The sequence below is a fragment of the Urocampus carinirostris genome, chromosome 5, assembly GCF_059441175.1.
Source record: "Urocampus carinirostris isolate Australia breed hairy pipefish chromosome 5, RoL_Ucar_1.0, whole genome shotgun sequence".
Classification (NCBI taxonomy): Eukaryota; Metazoa; Chordata; class Actinopteri; order Syngnathiformes; family Syngnathidae; genus Urocampus; species Urocampus carinirostris.
In genome coordinates this window covers 40,496,449-40,514,748 of record NC_142353.1, presented here as the reverse complement: position 1 = coordinate 40,514,748, position 18,300 = coordinate 40,496,449, and the positions used below count along the sequence as shown (strand labels likewise).

At 39.8% G+C, this 18,300-nt stretch overlaps 1 protein-coding gene across 2 annotated transcripts in view; it reads left to right on the top strand.

Moving 5' to 3' along the window:
• Positions 1-11,240, top strand: part of nr6a1a (nuclear receptor subfamily 6, group A, member 1a) — a 126,756-nt gene extending 115,516 nt beyond the window's left edge. For both annotated transcript variants that reach the window (XM_088335221.1, XM_088335222.1), the window contains 6 exons: positions 63-223; positions 2,096-2,326; positions 2,503-2,757; positions 9,170-9,291; positions 9,369-9,521; positions 11,110-11,240. In XM_088335221.1, the coding sequence (XP_088191347.1) occupies positions 63-223; positions 2,096-2,326; positions 2,503-2,757; positions 9,170-9,291; positions 9,369-9,521; positions 11,110-11,240 (1,053 nt within the window). The remainder of the gene's footprint in view (positions 1-62; positions 224-2,095; positions 2,327-2,502; positions 2,758-9,169; positions 9,292-9,368; positions 9,522-11,109) is intronic.
• The last annotated feature ends 7,060 nt before the right edge of the window (positions 11,241-18,300 follow it).

Below are 18,300 nucleotides of genomic sequence, written 5' to 3'. Positions count from 1 at the left end.
GTCAAAAAGAGATAAAATCCCCTCCCTCCCCAAGCCCACAAGTGTCACTTTGTGCATTTCAGATCACGGAGGAGGAGATTGAGCGCATCATGTCGGGCCAGGAGTTCAAGGAGGACGCCCCGGAGCACACGTGGGGCAACAACGGCGATAGCGACCACAGCTCGCCCAGCAACGGTGCTTCGGAGGGCAACCAGCCCTCGCCCGCCTCTACACTCTCGTCCAAGTGAGTCGTTCGTCTCACATGGCACTGCCGCCACTCAGTCCGTCATGGAGATAATGAGCCGGCCCTGACGCTCTAATACCTCATTCATCCGCACAGACTTTGAATTAAAGTATTTATTGCTCGAAAGAATGCCTTGCTTTGCGGCTCTCCAGGCACGCCGATGACATCAAACATAAAGAACTCGCTGCACTATCAGCTCTTGTCACGGAGACGCGTGCATTGTCTATCTTTATTCAGCAAGGACGAATACCGTCTCGGCTGTCGCGCTGCAGCGTTTATTTTAACCCTTTTTTATACAAAAGGCTTTATCTACTCGGCAGTTGATAGCTAATCAGAAAAATAGTCACCTTTGTCTTATCGATTTAAGATAATGTGGAGAAGAATAACAAAATGCCAATGCGATGCGTCACATCAGGCAGGTACAGTACCCAAGCTCGAGAAATGTCGCTTGTTGTAGTGAGAACATCTAATTATGTGATTTGTTTTGTTCGTTAGCTAAATCATTCTTCAATGATTTATTAAGTCAAATCCAAATCTATTCATAAAGAATTGCAACCATAAGTGCTCTTTAAAAACATTCAATGTACAATAAGAAAACAACATCTCTCTCCTCTTTTTCCCACTCAACAACCAAAAAACATCATAAATATATATTTTTTAAATGCATATGAGTAGTGTATTTATCCATGTATACTGTGCTTTTTTTACCTAAACAAGAACTCAAAGTTTGGGTCATCAAGTTGTATCCGTATTTGAACAATGATAAATAAAAAAATAAAAAATATCACTTGACCACAATAGCAAAACATTGGATGCAACAGAAACAGAACCCGAGTCACTGTTGTGAGAGCACCAAATACCTACCACTGGACCACCTGCGATATGGAACACATACAAAAAGGCATTTAATTTCATTCCATTAGCACACGACTGTCATTCATGGTACCAGAGACTGATTTTAGAGGATGGAAAAAAAACAAAAAACGTTCTGAAAGATGTAAATAAACGAAAAAAAGCACATTGAGGTTATAAAGTCTGTAGTGTATCTGATAATGAATCTGACTATCGAGAATATTAAGAAGAACATTAGAATTTTTATGTTGGTATTGGGCTGGTTCGAGAGCGTTCTCCGGGCCCCGGTGCTGTGGAATGCTTCTTCGATCTGAGACCTTAGTGGAGATATTTAAATCCAAGCTTAAAACACACTTTTCTTCTATAGCTTATGATTGACCTATATTTCATGTTGACAATATCTGTGTATTATTTGTTATTGCAACATCCATTGTAGCTTAGTCATCCTGAAAGTGGGATTACCTCATGTGCGGTCCCTTCTCAAGGGTTCTTCATTTTCCTCATGTTGAGGTTTTTGCGTTTTTCCTTGCCCTCATGTAGGTTTTAGATCAGGGAATGGTGTAATAATAGTCTGTAGTTTGTAATTATCTGTGGTCTGTGCAACCCTTTGAGACTCTTTGTGATTAAGGGCTATACAAATAAACATGACTTGAATTGTGTTCATTGTTTACATTCTCAATAAATAATTTGGGACAAGGCCACGCATATTCGACATCGTTTGTCACCCTCAATGCTTAGTATGAGCTAAGAAAAAGTGAAAAACTATTTTTAATCTAAAACTCAGGGTTGCCAGTTATACACGAGTGCGCAATACACACGTATAAATATGGGAATTGAATATAAAGTAAATTCACGTTTGCAATGTATGTCTTTTTTCTATACCCTTATCAATAATTTTGGAGTTAACAGTGTTTTACATGACAGCAACTTCTTGATATCTACGTTACATCCAAGTTTTTCCCAAAAGAAAAATGACACCAAACATCCCAAAACATATTCTTCCTTGATTTGGTTTTACAGTCGCTCCATCGAGATGAACGGCTATACAGCGGCCCTCAGAGATCAGTACATCAATACCTCCATGTCCACACATTACCAGCTCCTGCCGCACCTCTTCAGTTACGCCGCCCAGTCTGGCCTGCTGGCCCCCCAGCCCAGAAGCCTGTACCCACAGTCCCATCCCTTAGTGCTGCAACTGGTAGCAGCCGAGGACTTGGCCCCCTTGACTACACCAATGCTTATAGAAGATGGGTGAGTACGCCTCTGCAGCCCAACTTAAAATCGTTCCATGTTGAATCCATCACACAATGTTGTATGGTTTGACAAATACTGCAGCCTTCAAGAAAGTCTTCCCAGCACACTATGAAGATGTGTTTGATTCTCCTTTTATTTTTTAAATTGTGTTTGTGTTCTCTTTTCAACATAAGCTACAAAGTTACACAGGTGGAGCTGTTTGCCTTGCTGTGCCGCCTGGCGGACGAGCTACTCTTCCGTCAGATCTCCTGGATCAAGAAGTTGCCTTTCTTTTGCGAGCTCTCAATCGAGGACTACACCTGCCTGCTCAGCTCCACCTGGCAGGAGCTCATCCTGCTCTCCTGCCTCACGATCTACAGCGCACAGATATTCGGAGACCTGGCAAACGTCACAGCCAAGTACACGCCTTCTGACGATGAGCTGCAGGGGTAAGTGTCTGTTGGGGGGACAACGTGCCCACTCTGAAACTTCAGTCCATAGCTTTTTTGTTTTCATGATCGTCTTTGAATCTTTGAATTTCTCATGTATTAATCGAGAAAAAGCTGATGTGTTATTGGCACATAATACATTATTGTCCTTGGCATTCTGAAAGGCTGACGGGACAATCGTGGTTGACACACTTTCCTATGGACATCAAGGATTAGCAGTTGAGGGTGGTGGTTCCTCCTTTTAAGAAGTGGAACAGGAGTGTGTGTTTCCTGGGTGAAGTCTATTATCTGCTCATTCGTGAAGTTCAATTCAATTCACGGACTTCTGAGAAATATTCAGTACATTTAAAGGTACATTATGTAATATTTGACCACTAGGTGTCACTTTATTGTATCGTGACTAGAAACGAGTCCTACAAAGCAAAAAGAAGAGGAACCAACTACGAAGGGTTCGGTGACCAAACAGTAGCCTTTTACTTTAATTTAGCAGGCCAGGCTTGTAAGCCTAGCCTTGTCAGGATGTTCTCCAGCGCACAAGCCTAATGTCACACACAACTTCCAGTACTCCCTCAAGTATTGAAGTAAGTCTGTCGTATTTGTTATACACTTATTCAGTACTCATTTATCTCTAGAGAAAGTAGGTGATAAACGTTAAGACCAGTTTTTTTTTCTTTTAAAGAAAAACGCTATTCTTGTTAGCGACCACTTCGGACAGTGGTGCTTTTGGCTATTGATACATTTGAAAGCCTTTAGTCTGATGCAGATGTTTAAAACGGTTTGCTATCATATTGGAAAATTTGGTTTTCAGTGATCTCCTATTTAACACTTTAAAAAATTGCAAACTTACGTTCTGGTTAAAATTGCAAAAACTTAATTTTTGATTTATTCTGTAGTGTTTAAATAAGGCTATGAAATATTTTTTTCCCCCCATCGTTATTGGCTAAGGTTTGTTTGCCAAATCTACATACCTATATCTTCTGGCAGACTCAGCATGAAAATGACATTGATTGAAAAAGAGGACAGCTGATCAGGTAACCTGCGAGTTACTCCAAGCTACTGTGTTAGAGAAATAATAACTTGCATAGTTTCCAGTTTACATTGGATCTAATTCCAAAGCGACGAGTAAATGTCTATTATATTCATATTTTTATGTATTTAGAATAAACACTAATTGTGGGTCAACATGCAAGCGTGTCATTCAATGCCCTTACACTAATTTACTTGACCAGAAATATAACATTGCAACATTTGTCAATCCCAACAAACAGTCACAACATACAATAAGAATGAATGAATCAATAAATGCCCTTTATTATTGTTATACAAGTACAGCAAGATTGGAGGGCTTCTCTTTTTAGTCCAATTAAAACAAAATAAAAAAGTAAAATGTGTACAAGGACTAAAAAAACATTAAAGACACAATGTTCTCATGATAAATAGTATGTGTTTTCAGAGTGGCATTTGTGTAGTACATTAGAATTCAAATTTTCTATATTGTCATTGATATCGACGTTGATAAAAGACTAGATAAATATGATCGGGGGCAGAAAATATAATAGAAATCCCCCAGAGTAATTAACCGTTACTACGACGATTGCGTTTACCATTTGTCTCCGTACTACAAGTCCCACAGTGCTTTGCAGCGTAAACAATATCCCGGATAAAGGAAATGCGCATGCACAGTCATGCGCACATTTATGGGGGTCCGATTAAGAGGGTTGACTCACTCGTTTCATAAGTTAAGATAAATAGATAGATAGATAGATACTTTATTCATCCCGTAGGGAAATTCACACTTCCAGCAGTATCCTTGTGTTGAAAAATAAAATAAAGTTACAGAATACAAAAATACCCATTATAACGTTTTGCTATAAAGTTTTTAAATAGTGCTACGGAAAATACACTCTGTAAAAAAAATAAGGTAATATGCAAATGTGGGGGTGGGGTTTAATGTGAGCTTTTACCCCTCCGGGTGGAGTTAAAGAGCCTCATGGCATTAGGAAGATATTATCTCAGTCTGTCTGTTAAGTACTTATTTATGTAAACTCATTGAGTTTTTCAGGTGCTTGATTCTTTTTTTCTATTGTTTTTTCTCCTTTATTGGTGCCATGTTAAACCTTGGTCTTGTAGTACTGCTGTACAGCAAAAATAAGTACAGTACTTACTCTTGCTATCTCACTAAACAATGAAAGTTTCATTAGAATTAAAAATGGGCCAGGCCTTGTAAAGATATTAAAGATATATTTCTATTTGTAACAGTCAACCACAGCTCACCCAGCAACAGTGACAGCGAAAATACTAATACTAATAATAGATTCGGCTCTTTTTGTATTACTTAGTTTAGTTAAAATCATTTCGTAATCAATGTATCCTATTATGAACATTGGAATTGACTTTAGTTTGATTAATGATGTTTTTTTAACACCGCATGATAACTGAAAAAACATATGTACATACATATAAATGCCTACCGCCGTTTCCATCTTTCGGGTCGACTCGTTCAAATTCAAAACAAAAGATCAACGAAATCAACTTAGGGAATACAAAATTAAAAACATTTCAGGCCTGCAATGGAACACAGCTATAACATTTGAAACTTAAAGAAAACCTTTTTTTTTCATTACCATGTTTATTAAAAATTCTTCCGCCTCAGCATCTGTTTGTAAGTGGATTTAAATTAAGAACATTTTAAAACTCATTCCATGAATGAATACCTGTTCGAGTGGTACAATTGCTTTTCAAAGTTGAGCAAACATATTGAACTCCAAACATTTATATATTTTATGTTATCAGTTGAACACACTCAAGTGCGTTTTTAAGATGCAGGCATACTTGAGTTTTCCTGGCACTGATTAAACTTCAGTGTCTCCTTTACTGCAAAGTCTAACTTCCTTCTATGAGAGTTTAGCACCTATTCTGTTAGGCAGAGAGAAGAACTACTCAACTTCTAGTTTTGATGAATGGTAAAATTAAAAAGGAAACACCAGCGTCAAAATTAATTTCGAACTAAAACGGCAATTTACTTAACAATGGACAAAACAAGAGATAACATTTAATATAAACTATAGTAAAATACCACTCTTATTTGGTTTAAAGTGTTAGATGAGAAATCCTAAGTGTGTTTAATCTCTGTCTACCAACCCTGTTTTATTCCCGTTTTTATTGATGACCAGTTGTCTACTCTAGTTTCGATTGATAACCTATTATTAGTCACAGCATTTACATTTACGCAAACTAATAGGGTTTTCGAATCATACCCAAATCGCTGGTTTATCAAAATTCACAAGTTCACAGTCAAGATCAAATGAATAATCCAATTCCTACAGCAACCTTGATGCAGAGCTGTATGATCAATCAGATCCTGGCTGGATTCTTGGTCTGGGGTAGCTCGCCACTCTGGTCAGCCAGATTACCAATCATTCAAAGGATCAAGGAATTTTACTGGTAGGGAAAAGAACCTGGCCAAGACTCATTTACTTTGGGTTTTTGTCCATTGTGACTCACCGTAACCAGGTGGAGTCAAAAGAAAGAAAAGGAGAGATGTGTTTTTTTCCAAGGAATGACTGGTTAACATTTGCTATTGATAAACTCTGATTGTGTTTTTCATCTATGCCGACGTGCCCGTTTTTCTCGCAGCGAGCAATGACGAGACATGCTATTGTTCTTGCTGTGATGTCTAATATATTTTCTTGCAAAACATTGTTGAAACAGGGAATAACAAATCTGTTTGCTAATTAAAATGATTTATTTATTTTGATAATTTAGTTATATTATCAAATATCTACTATAATATTTTTCCTATAAAATGTTATTTATATGTCAATTTTTTTTTATTCCTTTATTTATTTTTAACTCACTTTCTAAAGGGGGTTACAACAGACTGACTGATATGTTATTTTCTAAAGCAGATGCTAGTAGTCAATGTAACAACAGAGACATGTTTTAAAAGCTTCCTCTTCTTTCGTTTGACATTTTATATTGCCTACTTCCAGTTATTACCCCCGTCTTTTATTTTTTTGAGGGGGATTGTTTTTAATAACCGTAGATGTCAGATTTTGAGATACTGTAATAGCCAAGCAATATTTCACCAAGAATTAAGGTCGATATCGCGGCAACAACTCTCACAGACAGCCAGACGTTCTAGTCTGTTAGTTCTATATCTCCAAAATGGTTCATAATTCCTTCTATCACTTTGAGGAAAATACAATTGGAGGGAGGCCAGCGAAGCAGTCCATGAATAGGTCGCCTCCCTCATACAGAGCTGTGGCTAGCACCATCTGTCTGGCGTGTAATGTTATGTCTCTCACCATTGGCCGTAAAGGATGTGTGGGGGGTTGGCCGAGCGTAAATCAGGACGGAATTATCTAACCCCATGACACACTTCCTGTTAATATACAGCGCCACGTTGATACCGCAGGTTTTCGTCAGTTTGTTTAGCAGTGGATTTGTGATTTAGAGCGACAGTTCTTTTTTATTGTATCAATTAGGGATGCACCGAATTTCCGGCACTGAAGTTTTTCTGGCAAAAAAACGGCTCAAATGTGTTATACCGAAAATAAAAGGGCTTACAAAAGAACTACCGTAAATTCCAGACTATAAAGCGCACCTGGTTATAAGCCGCATGCACCACATTTTAAGAGGATAACCCCTTACTACTTACACAAGCCGCATCTGTGTACAGTATAAACCGCATGTGCCCACATTAAAACATGTAACTCAATCACAAAAGTAACCCAAACCTGACTTTAAGTACCGCAATTGTAACTGGATTTAAAGTACACAGTCCAAAAACCACAGCCGGCAAAATGAACGGAAAAATGATACCGGTACTTAACGTTTGATGCAGACCTGCAGAGTCCGGGTCCCGTTGAAATTTATCCAAGGAAAAAAAGTCTATATTTTCAAAGGTAAGGGTGGGAAAAATATATATCCACTATTGTCCGCTGCGTCCAAAAACACGTCTCACGTCTACTCCACTTACCGTCAGCCCCCGTGGTTTTCGTCCCTTCTTCTTGATTCCCCCGTACAAAAAAATATCAGAATAAGTGTCTAAAATAAATACATTACAAAAATATACAGTTGCAAATACATATTATACATGGTTACACATATTTACAAAGAAAGACGGTACACCGAGAGAGTTTTCAAAGCTTTAATAATAGTAATATAACTTTCATCCCAAACCATGACTGTGACAGGTAGCAACACGCTACTACCAACACACTCGCAAAACAGCAGACGGGTCTGTTAAAAAAATACATCGTATTTGTAAAAATCACGGTAAACCGTCCTCATCTTCCTCCTTGTAACTGACTCCATCAAAGTCATCTTCCTCTGTATCGGAAAGAAACTTTGTCACATTGACGTTGTCCCACGCTCCCTTAATCCAAAACACACTGGCAATACGCTCACAAAGTAGAGTTTACGTGCAATAGCTCTGTTTCCTTCTTTATCGGATTGCTCGATTGCTTTTAGCTTGATAACTACGTCATGTGCCTTTCTTTTTGCAATTTGCATGATGAGGGTAAGTTTACGCTAATTTAATTTTTGCACAAGCTAAGAAGTTGCAGTCTTCCTCGGCGCATATATTCCAGCGGTCTAAATCTTACCTTTTGTACTCGAGCGCCGTTGGCGGCCGTTAGAAAAATTACATAAATTGGCCGCATCACTGAATAAGCCGCAGGGTTGAACGTTTGGGAAAAAAGTAGCGGCTCATAGTCCGGAATTTACGGTATGTTGTGATGACGTCTAGTTAAATGTTAGGCGATCCTGGCAATGCTTGCTTTCGCCCAGGAAAAATGTCTTCACGTCCCAGTTGCTTATTTTTTTATTTTGCTCACACGAAGTAGCGGTAATATTGGGCCTAAAAAAATTCCAGGTGGGGCCCAGGCCCGCAGACATTAAAGGCCAATTCTGCCAGACCCCGGCAAATTAACTTAAATTGCGGGATTTGAACCTGAGGCAAAAATGGAAATTTCATATTTCATTTGTGAAGACTCGGGAGGAGGAGAGGTGACTTATGATAACTAATTAAAACCTTTCTTTTGTAGTGAAATCTATGTTCGCCAAGACTGTATCAACATTTACATATTTAATATTTATGTGTCTTCAGAGGTAACATCCACCAGCAATTTGTTATTTCAAATAGAATGTCATTTACAGGTGTCTATTATATTAATAGAAACAAGCAAAATAAACTCAACCGTATTTAATTTCTTCATCTTTGAAGTTTCTTTCCGGTTTTCGGTTTCTTCATTGCTGTGCATCCCCATTGATAATGAACCATATAAATGTAGGTAAATTAAACATAGTTGATCTTACACACTTTCAAGTCATGAAAATGCCATTAGCATTGTTTTATTATTGCTTGTAGAGGAAAAATGGCTCAGGTCAAATTGTTTATGTTGTTCAGGTTCAGTGAAGACGGAATGGAGGTGATGGAGCGGCTGATTTATCTTTTTCGCAAATTCCACCAGTTGAAGATCAGCAACGAGGAGTATGCCTGCATGAAAGCAATCAACTTCCTCAACCAAGGTAGCAAACATTTGTCCCACTCTGTGTTTTAAATCTATACACGATTGCTCACGTCTGTGCTTTATATTATGATGCAGATATCAGAGGACTGTCCAACATCTCTCAGCTTGAGCAGCTGAACAAACGCTACTGGTATGTGTGTCAAGACTATACGGAGTATAAGTACCCGCACCAGCCCAAGCGATTCCCCGAGATCATGATGTGTCTGCCAGAGATCCGATGTATAGCAGGTAAGAACAAGGAAACTGTTTCACTCTTTACCAAACAAGCATCGATTCAAATGCTTTATTTTTATCTTCTCTGATATAAAATGATCTGAAATGTTAGTTGAACAGCGGCGTCTTGTTCACAAAATAATTTGACATTTTATACATAATGCACGATAATCTTAAATAAGTTCCTGATTAAATTTCTGTCGAAATGGACAAAATTCATCAAATCTACCTGATACGGTTCAATACAATGACAACAGTTAACGTTTTCTCTAGCAGTCTACAGTCTGACATTGGAATTTGGGCTACATTTCGTCTAGTTATTTAAGTCCAAAAATAGTTGTTTAAAATTGCTGTGTGTTTAGCCTATCTAGCATCATCCAATTCAAATTTATGTATTTTGAAATAGCAATTCTTGGGTTATAACCTTATCTAATTTGATCCAAATGTAGTCCAAAAATGACATACACACAAACTGATGTACTTAACTGACTAAAGTTCACAAGACTGTACAATCGCAACAGCCTTAACACTTGTTGAGCCATACGACTTATCTTAAGCTCTCCCATCCCTTGCGCACATGACAAAAAGTTAGAGGAGACAAAGTATTGCTACTTCTACATAAAAAAATCTCATCTCATCTCATCTCATTAGTTGCACCGCTTATTCTCAGTAGGGTCGTGGGGGTCCTGGAGCCCATCCCAGCAATCAACGGGCAGTGGGCAGGGGATACCCTGAACTGGTTGCCAGCCAATCGCAGGGCACACAGGGACAGACAACTCGCTCGCTCATTCAATTTGGACCGGCCAATTCACCTGAAATGCATGTTTTTGGAATGTGGGAGGAAACCGGAGTGCCCGGAGGAAACCCACGCAAGCACGGGGAGAACATACAAACTCCGCACAGGAAGTCTGGAGCTGGATTTGAACCCACACAGGAGGTTCCCAAGACATGAACTGTGCCGCACATGCACTAACCACTGCGCCGCCGTGCTGCCATAAGAGAGATGAGACATAAAAAAATCATTATCTATAAATGCCTGGAATCTCTGCAGCAAGTAGTGTCGGCTGATTAAATATTTTAGTGTGGCATCAAGTGACAAATTTTTGTGTATATTTTTTTACTGTGCCAAAAAGTGTGACGTCACATTAGGCTGAGATCAGTTCGATAACTGTTAGCCATATAATTATCGTGTACCCCTCTTTGGTAACTTATGTTGGCTTTTAGAATAATAAATGGGAGTAGGAATACCTGGTCTCCGCTATCCCTTTGTCATGTGCGCAAAGGATGGGAGATCTTAAGATAAGTCGCAAGGCTCAACATGTGTTTTTTGTCCTACTCCTGTGTATATATGACATTGATATTGACTGCGCTAGTTGATTAAGGTTGACAGCTGCAGACACATGTCCGAAAATGCCTTAATGGTGGTACAATGTGTTACTTTTCTGTACTAGACATTTCCCCGCTGATTTTTTTAAAAATGTAAGAAACGGACAAAAGGGAGTTCATTATTTGGCTGTTTGAGTCTGCGGCTTAAAATCAACAAAGCTGAGTTTCTTCCTTAAATGTGGACATGCAAAGCTCAATGAGTGTTGTGTGTTTGCAGGGAAGCTGGTGAATGTTCCTCTGGAGCAGCTGCCCCTCTTGTTCAAAGCAGTCTTGCACTCCTGCAAATCCAGCCTGAGCAGCTACAGGACCGGCCCGTCACCCTGCGTGACCGCCTCCTCTGGAAATTAAAGACCTCCCTGACCCTCACCAATCCCGCTCTCCCCTCCCTTTACTAACCTCTCACCCTCCGAGGCAAGGGTTGGTCTCACCTCTAATGAATGTGACAAGCAGCTAGCGATTTTTTTTTCGGGTTTTTTTTTTTTTTTGGGTAGGTTTTTTTTTTCTTTGGAATGACTTTTTCTTTTTATATTTATTACACGACAGAGCTGAATGTATGCTGATTTACACTGTGCACATGCTTCTGTACAAAACAAATGCTCATAGATGCATTGGTCTTTGGAGTTTACAATTGTGTATCCAGTTTGCTCAATGTGTCAGTGTTGCCATTGTTAGAGCTAGACTTAAAAACAGAAAAGGAAAAAAAAGAGTTTATTTTATTCAAACGGTGGAAGATAGACACGGGTGACGAGTGTTTTGAAACTACCTCAGAAAGATGTTATTGCTATTTTCGTGGTGTTGGTAAAGAGCTGCCCAGTCTTATAGAAAATTCCAGTGGATGCTTCGGCACCTCAATCAGAGTCTGGCGGTTCGAAGGAGCTGTGCAAATCAAACTTTAAGGAACTACGGGCGATAATAGATAGTGAAAATGCTGCATGGACTCTTAGGGATTCTGCTTAGGAGAGGCGTAACATTCCATGAGTGAAGATGACAGCTATTTGGATCTTCTTTGGAAAAGGAGTATACGGGTATTTTTTACAATCATAGACTGGGGATGGAAAGGCTTTATTGCAAGGCTGAGGGAGGAAAGCTAGTTTTTTTGACCAAAGTATTATGCAATCCCCCACCTTCCCCTCTTGTTGCCTGAACGGGTAAAAAAACATTTCTTGTCAATGAAGGATACATATAAGAAATGAATCAATCTGATGGGTCAGATGAGCACATTGCCGGATTTCCTGCTAAATTCCGCTAAACCTGCACCCTCATATGGATTCTGCAGATTTTATCATTCGTGGGGGGGAAATCACTGCTGAGTTGAATAATTTCCCCGGCCAGTTTTTGTGCCGAGACCCCTTCGCCTATCGGCCCGGCAAAGACGTTTGCTATCAGGCTTTGATCAGGTCCTATCGAGTCCAATCGTGTTTTTGCACATATCCTAAAACCAGTAGAAGATGGGTCGAGTCCTGAAGCCCAACTGGTCTCGGGTGCCGTCTGACTGGCGCACAGTGACTTTGATTGTGACGATTGACTCAGCGGGCGAGGAGATGAATGTTTTATGTGCTGAGTCACAAAGATTGCAGATAATCATTTTATGATGTGCTGATATGATTTGAGTGTGATTTGATTTGGTTTGGAGCATCGACGAGGCCTCCGTGACGGATATGCACGTTCTTGTCCAAAACGGTCTTTCATTTTTCTAGGGAACTGCTCGAGCGTCTTCCGAGACGACTCATTTTTTTGTTTTTTTGGACGCAGTTTGTATATGTGCAAACTGTTTTTTTTACGTCTGGGAAGTAAATCATACCTGCTCTCACATTTAACATCATAAACTCACACTTGCACAACTATACTCTCACACAGACACAGTCACAACCATGCAAAAACACTAATTTATTCTCTCGTACATTCTACTATATTAGTCTCTCACACATACTGCTGCACTCTCTAGTATCCTCATACACAAACTTCTATACTCTCTCACTGTTAAGTTTAAAGTTTAGTAAAACCGGGTGGAAACATTTACTGGCATGGGCGCCACCAGGCTGTATTTGCCCAAAACACCAAAGACTTCCCCAGAATTCCTGGCTCCTCCATGTTATATGTCTAAGTGTCCTTGGGCAAGACACTGAATCCCTAATGCCCCTGATAGCAGATAGTTGCCTTGCATGGCTGACGCTGCTATTGGGTAGTTTGTAAAAGGGAAAAGTGTGAAGCACATTGTAAAGCGCTTTGAGAGGTCCTCATTGACTTGAAAAGCGCTATATAAATGCAGAACATTTACATTTCATTTACACTTACGGTTAAGGGATCCACCAACACTAGACACTTCAAATAGGGAGAGAAGACATCACTGGATTTTGAACTTGCAAGGAAAACCAGAAAGGAGCCTTCAGACAAGACAATTTGATCCTGTCCAAAAGTCTTCCTCTGAGCACCTTCTTTTCATTAAATTTTCAAAGTTACAAAAAAGCAGAATCAATGAATAGCAACATGATTGGCCGATAGGGACAGTGATGTAATAGTCCAAACAACGACAAACAGTGATAGTTAACGTAAAGAACTGGCATATTAGGGGGAAAAACACCCAAACAAGTAAGGCACCTCGGCACCTAAGTTGGTCATGCTTTCGTCCCTCCAGATGAAATGGGACACCAGAAAGCGGCCATGTCACTCGGGTCAGGGTGACACAACACAGCCCTCTGTTCAACAGCAGGGCCCGACAGCTTTCGCTGGTTTACCCCTGCCGCATCATACGAGTGCCCTGCCTATCCCTTAGAACACATCTAAACATCCCACTATCCTTTCACAACACCTCTCCACTCATTCCTATCACCAACAAGACCTCTAGCTTCCACTAGATTTACACCTCTTTCCTGCAGTGCACTCATAACACCATCTATCCACGTCAATCGCGGCCTTCCTCTTGTTTTCCCTCCATTTACCTCCACTCTGTAGATTCTCTTCAACATTCTCTCCTCATCCATCCTCTCCATGTGTCCAACCCAACCGAGTACTCTCTTATCCGCTTACTCAGTTTCACTACTACTCCAGTTCTGTCTCTCACAATTTCATTTCTCAATCTATCAAATCTTGTCACTCCTAACATACTCCTCAAACACTTCATCAGGCTAACTATGAAGAATATATCACCACAGTAACTGAGCCGTGCTAAATTTAACCTGCTTTCATGCAAGCGAAACAAGGCTAAATTCAGCATAAATGATAAACATATCAATTTTTTGTTGGGTTTGTACAGTGTAACTGAACACATCTCCTCCATAACCTTCTCACCTTTTCAAACACCGACCCGTTTTCATGTGAGAGTTTAGTAGTGTGTACGTGAGAGGAAAACTGTATTTGTGAGAGAGTATGATAGTATATATGAGTAAAGTCGTGTTGGTGCATGGGTATGACTGTCTCTATGAGACTAGTTGCAAATGTGAGAGCATGATGTTATATGCGAGAGCAAGCGTGATATACTTCCCGAACGGCCTCTCGTAGTTTTAAATGGAGTCATTGCAAAAACTCTCGGTTTTTTTTTTATTTACTTTTTTTTATTTTTTTTGCACACACCGGTGACGTTGCCCACCCAGTGTGTTCCTCTCCCAGGTCCCTTTTGGCCTGGATCGAAACAGGGTAAAGTGAGTGTTGTGTCTTGCATTCAGGAGTTCCTCCAGCGACCGTGCTGATGTGCTTGTCGTGTTAGTAGAAGTAGTTTTCGGACGTAGAAGGTCCTTCGTAGGAAAAACAAACAAAATGGCGCTCCATTTTGGGAAGCGAAACACGTTTTGCTCGCGGCGATGTGGTGTCACATCTCGGTGTGCAGCCTTGCGGTGTTTCTCTTCAGTTTTCTTTCTTTTTACATTTTTTTGTGTACAGTACCGATGTAGTTGTTTTTCCAAATGTTTGGGGTTGTTGCTTTTCTCGTGTATGAATTGTCTTTTGGGAGTGAGGCGAACAGCTTATTTTCTGTATCTTTTCGGTAGACTGGATTTTAAGACGCATTCCGTTGCACTGCAAAGAGCTCAGCTGGAAATTGGGGGAAGGAGTTAAATGTGAGGATGGTATTTTCCCATATTTCTATTTTAAGTTGTTTCTCATTTTAGATTTTCTTAAAAAGTATTATTTCTGTTATTCTTCTGTTGGAATTATTTTTCTTATTTTACTTTCTCTCTCTTCCTCCTTATCTCTCGCTCTATTGTGCTTTGGTTCCGTCTCGTTTTTTTCGCACTCTCTCTCACCCTCTGCCTCTCGCTCTTACCGGTCTTTACACTGGATTGCTCTCACAAAAAGCTCTCTCGCCCCATCTCTCTCTCTAGCTCTCATTGGCTTTCTCTCGCTCTCTCTTGCTCTTGATCTCTTTCACTTTCTTGTAGCTCTCACGCTCTGTCTCACTCTCTCTCTCTCCCCCTCTCGCTCATACTGGCTTTCTCTCTCTATTGCTCTTGCGCTCCTTCGCCCTCTCGCGCTCACTGGCTTTTCTCTTGCTCTCACTCTTCTTCTTTTGCTTTTTTGCGCGCTCTCACTCTTACGCTTTCTCTGTGTTGCTCTTTTGCTTTCTTGCTCTCTTTCACCCTTACGCTCTCTCTGTCTTGTTCTTTTGCTTTCTTGTTCTCTCTCACTCTTACGCTCTCTGTCTTGTTCTTTTGCTTTCTTGCTCTCTCTCACTCTTACGCTCTTTGTCTTGTTCTTTTGATTTCTTGCTCTCTCTCACTCTTACACTTTCTCAGTCTTGCTCTTTTGCTTTCTAGCTCTCTCTCACACTTACGTTCTCTCTGTCTTGTTCTTTTGCTTTCTTGCTCTCTCTTCTCTTACGCTCTCTTTGTCTTGTTCTTTTGCTTTCTTGCTCTCTCTCTTGTCTTTCGCTCTCTCTCTCTTGTTCTTTTGCTTTCTTGCTCTCTCTCAATCTTACGCTCTCTGTCTTGCTCTTTTGCACTTTTTCTCCCTTTCTCTCTTTCTCTTCTTTCTTTTTCTGTCTCTCTCTTGCACACTATTTCTCTTGCTTTCTCTCTCTCTCCCTTTTTCATTTTACAATTATTATTTTCGTTTTCTTCCTTTTTAAAATACAAGTGAGAACAATAATTAAATATAAAAATATATTTTTTTAATTCAATATATTTTAATTAATTATTCTTTAATAGTTATTATAGAAGAAATAATTTTGGGTTTTAAAATCTTATATTATTCTTTTAAAGGAGGGAAATTATCTGCCAAGAGAACAATCTTCTTTAATTATTATCGATTGCTCATAATTTTCTATTTTACTATTTATCCCCTCAATTTTCAACTTGACTTTTTGCAGTGCGTGCACATCAGTTTATGAAAACGTTACTCAGGTGATGTGATGTCAGATTTTATGCAACACTACTGACATCTCAGGAGCTTTGATATTACTTTATTGTTTTCGGATCTGGGTTTTGGCCTTCACTTGAGATTGCAAAAGTTTGTGTCTTCTGATTTCTTCAGCAGAAAGGTCTTTGTTTTGGTGAAAGCAGATAGAGCCAGTAAATGCCTTTTTAACTCTCTGTGAATCTGAACACACATTTATTAGCACAATAATTCTTCCTATAAAAATTCTCCTCCGCATGGCTATTTTTCTTTGCTCTGAGGTGAAGAACTCTTTTCTAACTTCTTAAACTCAGGGAATTTTAAAACCTCATCGATCGATGCGCGATGTTAAATGCAAATTCCTCCGCCGCGGCCGGCTAACCTGCTGCACGTCGAGTGCGAGGAGATTTTTTTTTTTTTTTTTAAGTTCGGGGTGGCCATCAACAGAGGCGAAAGCGAGTCTCCTTTCTCTAAATAAACTCGAGGAATGCATTGAACATCACACACACCAAAGATCTGACTGTTGAAAAAAGATCTGAAGGAACATTTTTCCTTTCATGTAGCGTCGTGCTACTCCATTCCATTGACTCATTGCCACTACCTTACTGTAAATTTCTTTCTTTTAGAGTTGTTTTTAATGGATTTTGGGTGGGGGGTTCTTTTTCGTAACACAAGGAAATGTCATTTGCAATATATGTGCTGAAACTACCTCATCATTTTACTTAAACCGCAATTTTTATGTCCTATTTATTGGATTCATTGCCTACAGTTTGTCGCCTATCTCACGCGAGTAACTTCTCCGATTTTTCTAAGTGCTTCAACCGGGTTTCTCTCTACCTCATATTCGCTGCTGCTTTTTCTTTGCAGCTGGCTTCTGGTTGGAACACAATGATGCTAATCTCTATTTTCAGGGATATCTTTTAAGCCCGCCCCCTTTTTTCGTTTTCAATTAGCGTCATCTTTCGTTTCACTTCCGCCCTGTTATCGTGAATCCAAAACCAAAGATGAAAGAATGTCCATGACAATGTCAGCGTACTGATTGTTATTCACGTGAAGCATTCTCGCCGCCCTCGTGCAATGCTTTATTTTCTTGTGTTGACCTTTTTTTTTTAAATATACTGCTCCCTATCTTGTGAATGGCGGTTGCGTGTACACGATACTCAACACGATATGCCAGTGTTGTTGTTGTTTTTTTCCGTTATTATTATCGAGCGACACGATTGCTGTTCACCATTTGAGATAACGCAGTGTTGACAACGCGGCCGCTTATCATATCCGATGCTGCTCCGTGATCGATTATCAATCGGGGATTGTAATTGCGGTCGCGCTGACACGGTGCGTTCACACGCTTATGCTAGGTCGGGTAAACCCGGCGCTGTGGCACGAGACTACTGCTTTTGTATCACTGGGTTTGGACTCCGAAAGAGGCTCTAGTTAATAACAGTAGCCATTATTTTTGTTGACTTTTAATGGTAGTATTGTATTTTCCACATGGGATTATGAAATGTACCGCCCAAAAATCGTATTTTGTCAAATCTTTTTCATACACAAGGCGCACTGGACTACAAGGCGCATAGAATTTAAACTACAATTAAAGTTAGCGTATTTGTTCCTGTAATCAATCGAAACATGTCGCTGACCAAAATCGCAAAGCATTTTATGCGACGGGGATCGAACCCGAGTCGCGTTGATGAGAGCGGCAAAACGTAACCACTACACCACTAGTGCTACAGATCACATGAAAGAAAAAAAGCTATTCCATTTTCTATCATTATCACACTTTTAACAAATGGTGCCAGAAATAAATGTTAAAAAATGGAGAAAACTGAAATTTTTCCTGAAAGATATAAAGAAAAACAAAAAAAGCACGATGAGGGTAACAACTCTTTGGTGTAGCTGATCACAAATAGGACTTGTTGTTTCACACATCATGCTTTTTTTGCTTTTATTTATATCTTCCTGGGGCTGCACGGCGGTACAGTTCTGAGGTCATGAGATCGAACCTCCTGTGTGGAGTTTGCATGTTCTCCTCGTGCTTGTGTGGGTTTCCTCCGGGCACTACGGTTTCCTCACATTCCAAAAA